The following is a 17,412-nucleotide window of genomic DNA, read 5'->3' as shown; positions in this document are numbered from 1 at the left end:
AGCATAGCGCGTCGTGGTAATCGGTATTCAGACATACGTAACACGTGGCCTAACCATCTCAGTCGATGAAGATTCAAAACCTCATCAACTGATTTACCATCATTTCCTAATACCCTGTGTCTAACCTCACTATTACTTACCCGGTGATCCCAGCAGATGCAAGCAATATTTCCAAAACATCTGTGGTCAAACACTAGTAACTTACGAGTATCTTCTACTCTTAATAGTCATGTTTCACAGCCGTAAAGTAGAACAGAACGAACTGCTGCGCAGTATACTCTTCCCTTAATTGATAGACGGATACCTCGTCTTCACCATAGGTGACGTAAGTTGGCAAAAGCCAAACGAGCTTTTTGAATCCGTGCTGAGATTTCGTCAGACACCAACCCATTAGGTCTGATCAGACTTCCAAGATAAGTGAAGTTGTCGACGCGTTCGACTACTTCACTCCCTATCCTTAGTTCAGGTGTTGACGCAAGCTAGTCCTGGAGTAACAATTTACATTTAGAGGGGGCAAACGCATTCCAAACATCCTTGCATTGTTACTCAGTTCTATCAAAAGACTCTGCATTTTGTCAGCGCCTTCACTAAACAGGACTATGTCATCTGCGTATTCCAGGTCCATAAGTGGACCTCCTGATAGGAGATCAATTCCTGAAAATTCAGTCGACGAGAGTGTTATTTCCAGCAATAGGTCTATAATGAAGTTAAACAAAAATAGGGATAGTGGACTACCTTGACGGACACCACTTGAGGTTGTAAAATCATATGACAGCTCGCCATAAGCTCTCACTTGACTGGTAGTGTTCGAGTAAAGAGCCTTCACAAGGTTTATGTACTTCTGAGTTACACCTTTCAATGACAGACACTGCCACAGAACCTCTCGGTCTACAGAGTTAAATGCTGCTTTTAAGTCAAGAAAAACTATCATTGTTGGATGCTGATAAACATGCCTGTGTTCTAAAACCTGATGAATAATGAATATGTGGTTGATGCAGCCACGACCAGGTCTGAAGCCAGCCTAATTTTCTCGTGTTTGGAATTCACGATCCCAATAACTATTGAGGCTAGTATTTTAGATACTATATTAGTCAAAATAACCCCTCTATGGTCATTACAGGATGATTTTCACCCCCTTCTTACATATTAGGACAATCAGAGATTGTGACCAGTCAGATGGGATTACGTCCAACTCCCTCACTTTTCAATAACTTCTGAGTTTTACGTGTGGGTTATTTATAGTTAACTTAGTGGTGATGCTCTATAATTGGGATTAAAACTGTTTAGAAGATAATGACAAATGGAGATGAAATAAAAAGTATTATTTTGACATTTAGCTCATTCAAAAGTTTCATTCATAACTGTCTTATAATTATGTTATATATATATGTATATATATATATGCAATACATTTTTAATAGTCAGATAACACTTTATTAACCATTGCTTGAGGTAAAATTCCTCAGAATAAATGATTAGAGCAATTATTTACTCGATTATTTTCCTAATTGAACGAACAAATGTTTGCTAATATTTAAATGATCCATAGCACGGTTAATGTACCATTTTCAGAACTTGTTCGTTAATTAACCCTTGGAAATACATGTAAATATTTGAAATCCTGTGAAAAATTACATCATATCTGGAGGGGCATGGTCTACAAAATTCCTCAGGCAAATATTTTTTTCTACTTATTATAACGTGAAAATAAATTGTTGATCAGTGATCATCTTGCTCGTATTATTTTTAATATAACTAATGCTGATTATGTATCAGTATCTTTGAATTTATTTCGAAGCTAAGGTACTTTATAAAGTGTACGTTGTTAGTTCAATATATTCTTGTAATACTTTGAGTTTAGGTACCTCCGAAAAGGTACTATCGCTTTCTAAATGGAGAGTTCAAGGTAGAGACAGTAAGTCAACTGATAAAGCCATAAACCTTCATCGTCTCGGATGGTAGAGACACATGAAAATTATGTCTGGTCACTTCCATCCCCATGTTGTCTGCCGTAAAATCACTTTGGCAGAAATATTGAGGCTTCTAATTGAAGATATTGAATGGGCCAACCAAATTACTGACCACCGTTTTTAAATATATATGTGGGTGGAGACTTGCAGGTCGAGATCCGCAAAATATCAGTAATATATTGAATGATGACGTTGAATGATATGAATAAAAGCTTACCTCACTGGTTTAATCACATCCATAATTGATCTTCTAAATTTTAGATTCTGCGTCATTTTATGTTGTTTATTCTCTTATCTCATTAGTTATTTTATAAACAAACGTTTTGTTCAACTTTCCTTACTTTTACTCCCACCCCCACCATGATAATTTTCCCTCTTAATGTGCTGTTGTAAAGTATAAAAACTTAATCGATACCTATTCGTGTTAGATTCTACCGTGTCTACGATTAACTGAAAATATCTGGAGTGGAAATGACCTTTTCAATCGGCTTTTGAGTTTTGATAAGTGCTTAAGTAAATACATATTAAAAAATACCATAATTATAAAACAGTCTATGATTGTTATACATTATTTTTAAAAGTATTCTTGGAGTATATATGACAATTACTTACAAGCTAATATACATCAAGTATTATAAGCAACGATGAATAGTGGCTAGTAGTGAAATCCAGGACGCGTGTCTCATCCTATTTGAGACTCGTCAGCTGGATGTACCTACATCTCAGAGTTGATGTTCACCCTTGGACTCGAACCCAGTACCTTTCGCTTCAAACGCCATCATGTTATCTACTCAGCTACTGATTCCTGAACGAAACTCCCGTCCTGTATTCCACTGCTAGCCACTATCCATCTCTGCTTATAATACTTGTGAATTAAGACTATATCGAGGCAATACGCACAGTATGTACATATGCCAATTAGAGACTGATCATTTGCAGTCCTAAAAACATCAATGGGAAGATCCAAACAAACAATACAAAGTGAACTTATACATCAAGTATGTTTATTTTTATTGGACTTGTAAATAAATTCAGCTGATATTTCAACTATATTTATGAAAAAAGAATATACTTTTTATAATCTTATTTTTTCCATATAAGCAGTTGGTCAAAATAAAAACGAATTCCAGTTTTTTTTTGGGGGGGGGTATTTAATTAAATAATAAAAAAAAGAGAAATATTTCCTTTAATTATAAATAGTGAATCACCTGGTAAAGTTTATGACCATTTCACTATATAAATCAAATTCATTATTGAATGATTCTTTTATTTATAATTGTGGAAATTGTACTTTAATTATTTTGAGATCTACCTTGTAAATAATAATTCATTCAACTGAAAAACAACCGGTGATTTGTCCACCAATAAAAGTTAGTATATACATTGGTTATACTATTCTATAATGTTATATTTAAAGGTGTTCACTCAACTGACATTTGTATTGTCTTCATTGAAATGATATCTTTCGTGTTCATTGAGTTTAAGGTTATATGACCTGGTTATATTTTATGTTGAATTCCCTTTTGTGTAATAGTTTCATGGTTGTTGAAGTCGATTAATTATAGTTAACAAATAGCAATTTGTATGACTGCTGTCAAGACTACTTTTTATTTACGTAGTAGTAAATGTAATACTTAGAAAAGTTTATGTATATTATGTGCAGAAACTATAAATCCAGCTTATTTTAAGTATTGATAACTTTGACTTATCAGTACAAAGAAATAACAGCTTCGTTTTTAAGAAGTGGAAGGAAATTTTAACTACAACTATTATTCGTAAAATAATTTATGTCGCCCAATATCTCTACCATAAAGTCAAAGATAAATGGTGGCTAGCAGTGGAATCCAGGACTCACTTTTCATCCTATTTGGGATTCGCCAGCTTGATGAGACAATAGATTACTTTTAATATTCTACCACCTAACTACTTCATCTAAGCATAATTATTGTGACAGAAACTCTTTGATCAATTTATCCATTACACAATAAGAATTATTCTTTTATACATTAATCTTAATATTGGTTCCTCAGATCCCAAGTTTCAACTATTCATCACATGTGGATACGGCTTAAACTACAACTTGCTTGGTAAATTTTTCAGTACTAAAGAAGTGAAATTATCAGCAAAAATTTAGGGATCAATAAATGAATTTAATTTCACAAGGATATTTATGGTTATGTGATCCAATTTCCTTCAGTCATGTTAGTAAAACTGAAAAAGTTAGAGTGTTGTTAAAATTTGTCTATTTTATACTCCGTCTATTGTCAAAAAAAGTTTTGTTTTTCAATCAATAATCGGTAATTTCAGTTCCAATAATTTAAATAATAGTTTGATAAATCATAGTGAATATATTTGTTCCCTTAAATAAACAGGATAAAATAACATTAGTCAAATTATTTCAAATATTTGCATCTATGTAGATAAAATTACTCGAACTCAATAGATGAGCTGTTTCATTTGAAGCAGATTTTCAGTGTAATTTATTTTTTGGCTGAAAAAATATATTGTTATATCGAGTAAGTACGTGCCCTGTCAATATATGACGTTATAAGATCGCCAATTGGAGAGCAGTGATTTTATCGATCGGATCCAATGATACACGAAAACCGTACGACCAGTCTTGAGTACTTATCAGTCTTGCTATCTGCCTAGCCCAGCCAGTTAAGTCCAGAACACCAATAACGGTCTCTGCAATATGAATAATTATTCTCCAACATACTGGTTTTACATACCAAACAAAGTGATCACATCGTACCATCTATCGGTTAAGTGCTCTGGCGCGAGACTGGTAGGTCCTGGGTTCGAATCTCGCGAGGCGGAATCGTGGATGCGCACTGCTGAGGAGTTCCAAAATGGAACGAAACGGCCGTCCAGTGCTTCCAGGTTTTCCATGTTGGTCTAGCTTCAACTAACTCATGATTTCAACTATGAAAATACTGAAATCTCCACAGAACCCCTTCTGATAGAAAATAACATTTGTACAAGATCAAGCCAAATGTGGCTGTGAATAGGGGGAACAGTAATCAATGGACTAGGGATAACTCAAGAGTGGTAAATCATATAATAATAGTCTATAGGTCAAAATAAAACTTATAATAAGAGGGACAATATTATGAACAGTTCAGTTACTTAACAGTTATACAATAGGAAATATACATATCATATTGGTCCATAAACAGTCCCCAAAGTTACCATTCATAATTCTCCATGGGATATAACATATATATTAAAGCTGATCTGTGAAGTCATATCGTTTTGATAAATGAAATAGAGTTAATTAGATTTGATTGATTAGTTGTATGCACTTTGGATAACTAGGGGGTCATATGAAATTAAACTGGTAAAATCCGCAAAATTGCCCTGAATTGTTTCACACATATACCATATTACTGAAAGTAATGTTTATAGGACCAGTAAACTAGTTATCAACAGCTATTCGATTCATCCACAAATGCTTAGGTGAACTTTTGTAAGTTGTCATTCTTCACGGAGTGTTTTTAATCAAAAACCTATTACTGAACAAACTGATTGCGTAACATCCTGTTTTGATTTTTTATCTGACAGGAAACTGTAGTCACTAAAAATGGAACAAATGCTGTGTTAATATGAATTAATTCAGAGTCGCTTGAGTATAATTAAACCAATAAGTGAAGAATCCATAAATAATTTTAAATGACGGGTTAGAAAATAAATCAGCTTAATGAGTTGTTGATCCATGGTAACTAAGATAGTTGCTAAATATACTCAACTAATTTCAATGTAAAAAGGATCTGAAATAGATAGAATATGAAAGTCATTGGGAAGTATCAGACCAAATCCATTCATCAGGGAGACAACTGTGAATCCTACTGTTAGAAATATCTATATCTTGGAATTGCCAACATTTGGTCTTCTGAATAAACGCACCTCTCCTTGTGAATTCTATTGTGTATTATAGTAATCAACGTACGTCCCTTCTTCTGAAAACTAGTAAAATTTACTAACCTGAAATGAATTAGTTTTAACAGAAAAGACCACTCCTACATTTATGCTTTTGATGTACTATTCTTTTTAAATGTTTACTGTATTATTCTCGTGGTGTGTGTTTCTATAGAAGCTTCAATTCGGTAAGACAAAATGTATGATTTATTGTATAACCAAAATCCACTTTCACTAGTAATATCCGTCTTATTATTGATATGGTTGAACTCCATTGGATGGTACTCAAACAATCTTAAGAATTGAAAAGAATTAAGAAAATGGACAGTTGTGTTCAAAGTTAGTGATTGAAAGTTATCCCTTTCATTACAAGGTTCAGGGTTCCATTATTAGTGAGATGTGGAACGAGACTGTTGAAATGTTCAATACTAAAATACGTAGCAACGTTTCGATCCTGTTCCCTTTTAGATGGTTCTCTGGCTGATTTTAATACGTACTGTAGACAGTCTTTAAATAAAGTAATCTCTATAAAGCTATCCATGTTATTCAAAGATAGTGTCAGGGGGAGAATCACAGAATTATGTTTACGATATCGAATGCACTGACTGTAGTGTTGGATAATTGGAGGCGAGATCATGATAGTTGACTGTGGGGGTGTAAGAATACAAGCTTGACTGATTGCTCATTTCTAAATCATCAGAAAACTTGCAAACAGACTGGTCATAACACTAAAGTCAGCGGAAACAGGACATATAATCGACTTGGAAGGGATAGAAGTCCTTCAAAACGTTTTCAGTTCTTATGAAGAAAGACTGATGGGTGAAGCCCAACATTTATGGGCAAACTTAAAAAATTTAAATTTATAAGAGTGAATACAATTAGCTGGACCATAACAACTATCATTCAATAAATAGATCTACATTTTATTTACTACTCTTCTTTCATCTCACGTTTTGTCGATCATAATGACTTACATTCAACCAATGATTATGACTGCATAAGCCCTGTATAACCAGTTTGATTAACATAACAATGTAAGCGTACATTTATTTATTTATCATCGTTTTATGAATGCTTTGATTATCAATTAGATTAACTTATCTTATTGAAATCGCAAACCAATTTAAGTTAGACAACCATTAAAAACCTTGTAGCATTAGGCATCCGTATTGTTCATCCATGACCCTAAAGGCGGGAATTGAACTTAGGACATTCGTTTTCGCTCACGAACACCTAAACTCTAGACCATTAGGCCAGGATTCCGTAGTATACAAGTCTAACTTCTAACAGTCTACGATATGACGCAACTATTGTCCATTGCCTTTGGTGAGCGACTTCCTCACACCCAATGGTTTTTTTCACATCAAACTTGAATATACCTAAATGAACTTCTTAATCTACTACAATTTCACTATATTTCACAACAAGTTACTCATATTCTCACTTTAACAAGTTCTAAATTCAACATTTTAACATATTGAGAAAACATTTGGCATACTGTGGTATTTTGAAACCTGTTTGTTACCATGAAAAATTTTGGGTCAGATTACCGAGCAAAGCGGTGAATTTATTTTTAACTTTGATTACTGAAATTTCTATAAATACAATTTCTTTTTTCAATATCTATCTTAATAAGATTAATTTTTATATAATAGAACTTTTATTTTTGCATTATTATGAGAAAGATCCTAACAACTATTCTTAATGTTTATTAGTTATTATATTGTGACTATATATATATTGATTTATTTATTAAGTTTTACTAAGGAAAAAATGGATGGACATGTAATGCGTATATGTGCTGTGAAATATCATCCACGTGGTGCTGTTTATGAAGATTATGTGCATATTTTTATAACCGGTGGTTGGGATGATACAATACAAATATGGGACGATCGGTATTTACATTCTTTATGGTAATTATTTTTGTTCATTTATAATTATTGTCTTTAAGGTTTCGCTTTATACTAATATCATGCAATCATTCTGATGTTTAAGTTATTGATAAATACTATTCGAAGATAATTGAATAATTCTATAATATTCTAGATTATTTTATGTTCGGCTTTGTAGAGACATGACATGAAATCACTTCTCTCTATTTTAGATGAAAGTTGTCAATAAGAGTATATATGTATATCTGAAAGATATATACTGAGTACTTCTGTTACTCATTCATTTGGATAAACATACATAAATGGTTTAGTGAACATCATATATAAACTAGTGTTTAAATTGTTCAAAGACATAATGAAGATCCTTCATGAACAAAAAGTCAGATGTCTGAGGAAAAATGTATATCATTCAAAAATTAAACATTTATTTTTTTAGTAAAATCCTACATACAAATGACTGGGCGATCATTATGAACGATATGATTAGTGCTTATATAAAAATGCCTCTGTGGAAACACTGAATATTATAAGTTTGGGTTCAATATAAGTATAAATTACTTTTAATTTTATTACACTAAAGATTATGTCTCATAACGTGTTCTTAATGTCTAGAAGTAACAAAAAGTGAGTGTTTATCAACTGCTCTTGTTGAATAAGTGAAGCATATCCACATTTGTAACATTTTAGGAATATGTACATCACGTTTACTTCTCCCTATGTGATATATCCACATACACATGTAAATCCATAGACATAACGAAATGTCTTATGATCTTCTAAATCTTAAATGTTTATTCTTGGCAACTCAGGGAACCTTTTTTTAAATTTCAATAACCTTGGCTCTTCTGTAAATTTTTAGTAGTTAAATTCATGAGTCGATTAAAGCTAGACCACCTTGGAAAACCTGAAAGCACTGTATGGCCGTTTCGTCTAGTATGAAACTCCTCAGCAGTGCGCATCCACGACCCCACGCGCGGGACTCGAACTCAGGACCCTAGGTCCCACGAGAGAACACTTAAACTCTAGACCATTGGGCTCGCATCAAACAGTGTTAATGTTTAACTTCAACCAATCCATGATATTACACCACCGTCCACCAATGTCTTCAGTGAGTAACTGCCTCTACAACAGACACGGTTGAACTCCACTGGTCACGGCATCTCACTAGAACTCCAGGAAATACCTCTTGAAGCCAGTCACTAATGCGTTCATGATGATTATTAACAGAATGGGGGTTACTACAATAATAAAAAACCTCCATTCTGATGATAATCTTCGGTAAATTCTGCTTCATTTCAACGCAAAATTATTTGACTGACTATGGGATGGGATGGTCCTGCAAGCGCTTTGCTCATGCTAAAGACGTTGCAGGTCATAAAATTTCAAAGCTTCACTATCAGTATGTACAATACATATTGATCTAATAAATCATATATTATGTCTTTCATTACACTGTCGGAACTTACCAGTGGAACTATCTGTTCAGATGAATTTATATTCCTGATTCCTTTTCATTCATAAAACTATGATGCTTATCTAATATCGAAAGTTATTGACAATTCAAAACTTTACGGTTTCAGAAGAATAGAAATTTTCTTATTTTAGTACAATTCTGTTTCAACTTGTGTTTTAATAATATTGGCTGATGATGAGGTTATCTGAAACAGTGTTCGTTGGCAAAATATTTAACTTGGAAAGATATGATTATCAAAGTTTTTAAGTATATTTGGGCTGGATTAGGTTTGAAGAAGACGTCCCGATGTCAAGAACCACAAGAGCTCTAGGAACTAAGTTATGGAACATATTCAAATATATTTCAAATCTATTTTTCCCACTGATCATTATACCACTATTTCATATAGAATGCAAAGCATATCACTATTCATACTTCAATAGAGGATACTACTACTTTGAATAGTTTTTCAATCGAGATTTAATCACTTTTATTGACTCAATCAGAAAACACCTATTTTATTACTTCTGTTATATCTTTAGGATTTATTATGGTCCTCATATTTGTGGATCAGATGCACTGGAAATCGAATCAGAATCAAATCACATATTATCATGTTCATGGCGCCGTGATAAATCAATTTTGCAAGTAATAAATATTTATGAATATATGTATATATAAACAAGGATTGTTCAATTTTGTCCTGAATACTAATAGTTGAGAGAAAAGTGGAACGTTATAACTAATAAACAGATACTTATATTTTGTTTAATATTTACTGTTTATTATTATTATTTATATTAACGTAATAAGAAGGAATATGCCTATAGCTATTCATAATTTCTCTTTCGAAATTCTACTCTTACTTGAACAGTATGTACTATTCACCAACGTATAAAACATATAAAATAGCATAGTTGTCTATCAGCAACTATCGTTTAAATAACGACTATTAATTTAATGAAAGCAGTCTAGACCTACACCGTGTATTGGCTTCGTAAAACCGTATCTAAGAAAATAAAGCTATAGCAACTATTCTTGAAAGTTAAAACACTTCTCATTGAATACAAGTTATATTCTTGACAAAATATCTTATTTAGACAAGTAATCCTTTTTAACTGTTTAATTGTGGCTAGCAGTTAAACCCAAAACTCACGTTTTGTCCAGTTGACGAGCCCTAAACAGGACGCAAGTGTGTCCTGGATCCAAATGTTAGTCATAATCCGACTCTGCATATAATGCTTCTGTCATACTGGTTATAAAGATCTAGTCTGCATCGGATGCACATATGCCAAAAAATTTATCAGTTACTGTCCTAAATATCAGTGGGAAGATTCAAACAACCAATACAAATGAATTAAGTATACCTCTTATTTTATTGTATTCCACTGAGAAGCATTTTTGAGTTTTTGTGATACATTTTAGAGGTAGAATACTTATAATATGTTTAATTAATTGGAGAAAATTGGTTGAACTGTCTTAATAATTGACTGGTTTACGTTATTCAGCTCCGTTAAACCGTTTATTCTATCTGAAGTTTAAAAATAAAATCGATTACTTACAAGAGACACTTATCACGAAATGTTGATATTCGTAACATTTCTGTTTCAAATGAAATTTAAGCAGGAGACAAATTTAAATAACCTATTATTGTTAGATATTTTAAAGAACAGATTTCACAGTAAGCAACCTAACATAAATCAGTACTTTATTATACCAACTGAGACTATTCCACATAGGGATGAATGACTGTGATACCTGATTATCGCTTTATGTGCACAGTTCTTTCCTGTAAATAGTATTCAGTATCATAAACAACTCCAAATAAAAATATATAGTCGGCATATTGAACGATCAATTTGTATATTTCAGTATGAATAAAAACTTCAATAATGTTGTATAGATGTTTCTTAGCCACAAGTGTTCACCAGCCACAATTAAAAATTTCAGCTATTTTAACAACTATCTTCTACTACTGAATTGAATGAAGAACTTAGTTCACAAAACCACTAATTGTTATGAACATTTTATAGCTTAAGCAATATAGGACATTATTTTATCAACAAATAGTAGCAATACTGTTTTTTAAAAGTTCTACTACCATAAGAAAACAATATTGTATAGATTTACACAATAGCAAAGTGTATTCAGATAAATTTTCAATCAAATTAAAAATATGGAAAGTATTTTTGGTTATAATTCAAAGCTTTTCAAGATTACAGTCTGGTTGTTGAGATAGATATATATGAGTTAAAGAAGTAAGTCATCGATTAACTAAACCTTATAATAAAATCAAACAACACTGAAATGACAATGAAAAAAAACAGTACTACTAAACATCTACTTAGTATTGTTTGTTTGGATCTTCCCATTGATGTTTTTAGGACTGCAACTGGTCAGTCTCTAATTGGCATATGTGTATACTGTGCGTATTGCCTCGATATAGCCTTAATTCACAAGCATTGTAAGCAGAGATGGACAGTGGCTAGCAGTGGAATCCAGGACGCGCGTTTCGTCCTATTTGGGACTCGTCAGCTGGATGTACCTGCATCTCAGAGTTGATGTTCACTCTGGGACCGAGTGGATAACGTTTGAAGTGAAAGGTACTGGATTCGAGTCCCAGAGTGAACATCAACTCTGAGATGCAGGTACATCCAGCTGACGAGTCCCAAATAGGACGAAACGCGCGTCCTGGATTCCACTGCTAGCCACTGTCCATCTTTGCTTACTACTAAACATCCGTTAGAAACCTTTGTATAAACTATATATTTTTAGTAAATTACTGAATTCAATTTCGTTTGTTTGCTTTTGTTCCAAACATAAATTGTTTTCACTTATTTACATAAGGTTTGGAAATTTAATGAAGAGCTTATGATTGAATTTTATAATTCAGCTGAACATCAAGGTGATCAATTGTCTATTCCATCTGGAAGGGAAATCATAAATAAACAAACGGGAGCATTATACTATTGTAAACCAGTAGCTGAAATACCTCAAGATACCTATGATGGACCAAGTAAAGTAAGTAAATTGAGTACAGGAGGTCTAAACATTTAACAAATTTCTAGTCAAATAAAACCATCTCATTTTCTTTCCTGTAAATAATAGAATAGATTCTTTTAAGAACCAAGTGTTCATTTGTATATCGTAAAATAAAATATCATTTTGAAAATGAAATTAGTAGATGGAGCTTGTCTTAAAAATGCGTGATATTTTTGTAATATATATGTTAGGTAATTTATTCAGACACTAATAAGAATCTTTTGTATGAAAACTAGAAAACAGCGGGAAATAATTCAGGCTGATGGAACATACGCCACAATGGTTTCAGAGTTAGTTGACGTAGCAAGCTCATGTAACCCTCAGGAGTAGATGAGCATTCTTCTAATGCAAAAAATATAATTGAAACCGGTCAAGGAAAACATCTTAAAGCTCCCTTTACTTTCTTATGTACAATTTTTCAGGGGCCCATACTTTAACTGCTAGGAACCTTATCTCTTAAAAAAGTGAGAATTATTTTTGTGTTCAAGAATGCTTTATCCTTACTTTGAACTTCTCTTGGTAATAACTAATATATGTTTAACGCCAGCAACCATATAACAACTTGCTATTCTTCTTATATTACGCCTTTTTTCTTATACTTTCAGTTATTACTTCTTATTTAAGTGACCTTTCTTTGTTTCAGATAAAATTCATTGATGCTTAAGTCTGTGATCAGATTATACGAAATGTGTTATGCTGACGCACTACATACTTTTAACACAGACTCGGTCTTGTTATTGCACTTCCGGAATTTAAGGAAAGGACTAATTGTTATAAACAAAATCATTAATTGCACACGTTCTGAGTGATGCATTATTCGATATTGCTACAAGTCACAGAATTAGAATTACTTATTTTCTGTCATTTTTAATCAGAATTCACCCCCAAAGTCTAAATAGAAACTGTTGATACCATTATTTATGGCTGTTATAAGTTACGTTTTCAGTGTTCAATGAATATGTTATATCCAACACTTTCGGGCACATTTTTTCATCTGGTGGATGAGTGTTGAATCCTAGAGTGTAATGTTCATTAAAATTTTCAATGCAAGGGTTTGCATTTATCTGTGATTGTCTTTCATGAATATTTCAGAATAGTACTGACAAATATTTAAGATGATAAAGACAACATTTTAGAAGTTAGGACCTGAAATGAAATCTCTAATCAAAACTTTACTGTATTATGTATCACTCATTCTCCTAATCAATCGAAAAGTGGTCGAAATTACTGGATACAACACTTTACACCAAAAACGTGATAGATAAAATCAGCCTTATTTCACAATTGATTGATCACTGGGTGGTGATCAATGTCATGTGTGTCAAGTTCTTCTAAGTGCGGATCGAATGCTATTGATTAAGTTTAGGTGACGACACTGAGTGCACCATGTTGAGATAAGATGGTGGTTGGAGGTGGTCAACAGGAAACCCTGGACCCGAGTTTCGTGCTAATTAGCACTCGTCAGCAAGATGTACCTGTAATTTTGAGGGAATTGGTGCCCCTTGACGGATTCGGTCCCGTGTCACCCAGCTTCACAGTCAGAGGCGTTACCATTGAGCTTTCAATCTGCACTAAGAAGGACTTGACACACATGATAGTGATCATCATCTAGTGATCAATCATTTGTGATAACATCTCAGTCCCATAAAAGGTCGATCGCGGCCTGGATAGCTCAGTGATAACGTCTCTGACTATGAAGCTGGGTGACACGGAATCGAATCCATCAGGGAGCACCAGTTCCCTCAAGATTACAGGTACATCTTGCTGACGAGTGCCAAGTAGCACGAAACTCGGGTTCAGGGTTTCCTGTTGACCACCTCCAGCCATCATCTTATATCGGCCTTATTTATTAAATCGGTATTCTGTATTTTGTTTCGTGTAAATAATAAATGAGACATCATATAACCGAAAAAAAAACATATTTAAGATATAACCTATAAGAAAACAAAATTGTAGTGTTTTTATTAATCATGACAACATGAATCAATTTTTTTAAGATATGCAAAATAAACAACAGCTTGTCAATAACTGAATATATTATTCAATATAACAAAACAAATATATCAGTTTGTGAATATCGCGACCAAGAGTTGATTTAATAAATTTAAATAAATCAAACACTAAAATGATCATTTATGATACTGGAATACATACTGGATATATGTATATCAGTAGATGAATTGAATTTCTCAGGAAACGACTCAAATTACTTGCTAAACAGGACGTACAGCGTGTAAAGATAGAAACAACAGTAGCCCATCAGATATAAATAATGAGATCAACAAACTAGATAGAATATTGCATTAAATACAAGTGCGTAGATTGTTATTGAATTAATTAAAACCCTTCAAATTTTATTCAGACTAGATTTAATAAACTTAGTTTTAAGATAATATAGTTGTTAATTGATTTAGGTTAATAGTAAGTAGATGATCAGAATTAAATTTTGTATCTATCTAAAGTCAACCCATTATATAAACTATGAAATGAATCGTCTAATCGATCAGTTAAAAAGATATATGACTGACATGTGGTAAATGCACAGTGCCGCACTTATCAACATATGATTCATTTCAAAGTTGATTCAGTATATATATATATATATATATATATATATATATATATATATAATTTGTCCTTCTGTTATATATTTAGGGTTATGTAGCGAAATGGCTTGGACCGTATTACATAGCCTTCGGTGGGTCAGATGCAAATATTCTAAAACTTATCAGTCGTTTCACATTAAATGTGAGTTCTAAATTTATTTGATTTCCGTTCAGTTTTAAGTCAATCAGTGCAATCTTCAAAATGCCCTGTATTTTCATTGGGTCCTCATCAATATTTACTTGGAAGTCGCATATGCAATCACTAAGCTGTTATCTTCTCTCAGAACCGAATCCATGCATCTTATATAGTGCTGGTTGAGTTTGACCATTTGATCTGATTTAGAAAGCATATGAAAAACTCATTGAACACTCAAAAGGAACGAACTAGGACAAATAATTTTCTGTTATAAACACTTTTGGAAATCCTTTCTTGTAGATCATCAACACAATAGTTCAACATTTGTAATACATTTTGAACTGACAATTTTATACTATAGCCATTTTAATTGACTAGTTCCAATGGTTTCTTATGTTCAGAATTACCACTTCAATAACAGGTGGAAATCAGGATTTCCGTATTACTAAACTAGGCTGCTTTACAATGAGGATAGAAAAGCATTTTAAGGGGAATCGGAACTTGTAACCATACGATCGAAAAGAGTTTATAGATCATTTAATAGCTTTCTCTTACATGTGTAGGATATAGAACTGTTATGAGGTGAATAAATTAGAAACTATCATTTTAGGCCTCTCATCATTGAGATAGAAATTTTTATATACCAGATTTAGATTACTGGTGGTATTCTGTCTGAATAAAACACTTGAGTAAGCTATTCTTCCGCTGGACAATCAATTGCTTTTCATTGCAATTTTAGATCAACTAACGATATGTGTAAAACTACGTTATCAACAAGTGATAATTCTTTACAGTCACAGACTGTTATTTTACTATATTGTCGAAGATCAACGAGACATAAGGAGCTTTTTTATATCAGTAGTATTTATTGTCGATTTCTGTGTTGTCACTATAAGTCTGTTCTTAATACAGTATCAACCCAGTTATATCAATAATGTTTACTAAATTGTAATTTTACGTTCATTGATTAATTAAATATTCAGGTCGTTGGATCAGTAACAGAACTGACAAGTGGTATTTATTCCTTGGCCTTCATTGAGCCAAAAACAAATGATAGCAGTAACAAACGTATGGTACAATTTGCATTTGCCTCTGGTACCCGTGTTTACATTGCACAATATGAACAAAAATAAAATTGCGGAGATTTATTTTTTTTTGAAACGACAACTATTTGCTGAATTTTATACGCAAAAAATGATTATTTTAAATCATCTTTTTAAAATAATTTTCGCATAAACATATTGTTTTGCCGATTAAAATAATAATATCGTTTTTCTTTTAATTAACAAGATTTACGTAAATAAAAGATTCATATATTTCCTTTCACTCAGTTTATTGGACATTTCTTCTCTTTACTAAGCTATATTACTCACTCTTAAGCAACGTTTTGAGAGCGTCTAGCAAAGAATTCTAGGACGCGCATTTCGTCCTATTTATTATTCGTTTGCCGGATACGCCTACAGTGTTGATATCCTCATCAGAAGTCAAGCTCATTAATTTTCACAATCAAATTTTTAGTAGTAAAATTCACGTTGGTCTCCTGTGCACAATCTAGTGGGTGATCAACCTCAGTACCCCAGCGGATGACACTTTGGTATTTGATACAGAAAGCAGCAGATTCTGGTGGGAATATCAACACTGGGGTGCATGTATATCTAGCTGATGAGTAACAATTGGAACAACGCGCGTGTCCTCTATCCCACTGTTAGCTGCCATGAAACCTTCACTTGAAAATGCTTGTGATTTGAAGACACTATCTAGGCAATCCGCTTGAAATTTACATACACCAAAGGAGACTGATCAATTGCAGCCCATAACATCCACAATGGAAAGCTTCAAAGCTTTACAAGTGAAACTATTTAACTCACTGATATACAGGGAACTAATTGTCGTATAGGTAAGTAGAAATTCTAATATTGTAAACTGAAGGAAGTGAGTATAGTGGTTACCAATCATAGGTGATACATCTGATGCTAGCAACTCATAACTTACTCATTGTATGATCTCAAATAAAAACCACACTTGTAATCGCTTTGAAAAAAGATCGCAAACGGAACTACACGACTAAGTAAACATCAGAATTTTCCTATAAGTTTACTGGATGAACTGAAACAATAGAAGCTAACCATTTCCCTATTTCAAAGTCAAGCTCAAAATTAATTTATCTCGACAAACCGACATTTTAACGAAACACAACATACTGAACTTTTATTTGGTTAAATTATATGAAGATACTAAGAACTGATGTAGCTGTTGGCAAATCGTTCGGATAATGCTCTGAGCCTATCAGTTTCCAGATCTCTGTTTTACATCTTGAAAATCAGATCATGGTGTGTTTTAGAGACGATTAATGCTGAAACGGCATAACCCAGCTGTTAATCTCACATACCTT

The 17,412-nt window shown here is 32.9% G+C and overlaps 1 protein-coding gene across 1 annotated transcript in view; it reads left to right on the top strand.

Annotated features, from left to right (window-relative positions):
• Smp_145220 (hypothetical protein) overlaps positions 1 to 16,153 on the top strand; it is a gene marked incomplete at both ends in the record, with an annotated part of 32,830 nt that extends 16,677 nt beyond the window's left edge. The window contains 5 exons of the mRNA XM_018789900.1: positions 7,646 to 7,804; positions 8,471 to 8,522; positions 12,084 to 12,257; positions 14,934 to 15,026; positions 16,004 to 16,153. Coding sequence (XP_018655296.1) covers positions 7,646 to 7,804; positions 8,471 to 8,522; positions 12,084 to 12,257; positions 14,934 to 15,026; positions 16,004 to 16,153 — 628 coding nt within the window. The remainder of the gene's footprint in view (positions 1 to 7,645; positions 7,805 to 8,470; positions 8,523 to 12,083; positions 12,258 to 14,933; positions 15,027 to 16,003) is intronic.
• Between the last annotated feature and the right edge of the window lie 1,259 nt (positions 16,154 to 17,412).

This window comes from Schistosoma mansoni, chromosome W (assembly GCF_000237925.1).
Source record: "Schistosoma mansoni strain Puerto Rico chromosome W, complete genome".
Taxonomy (NCBI): Eukaryota; Metazoa; Platyhelminthes; class Trematoda; order Strigeidida; family Schistosomatidae; genus Schistosoma; species Schistosoma mansoni.
This window is presented reverse-complemented; position numbering and strand designations above follow the sequence as displayed.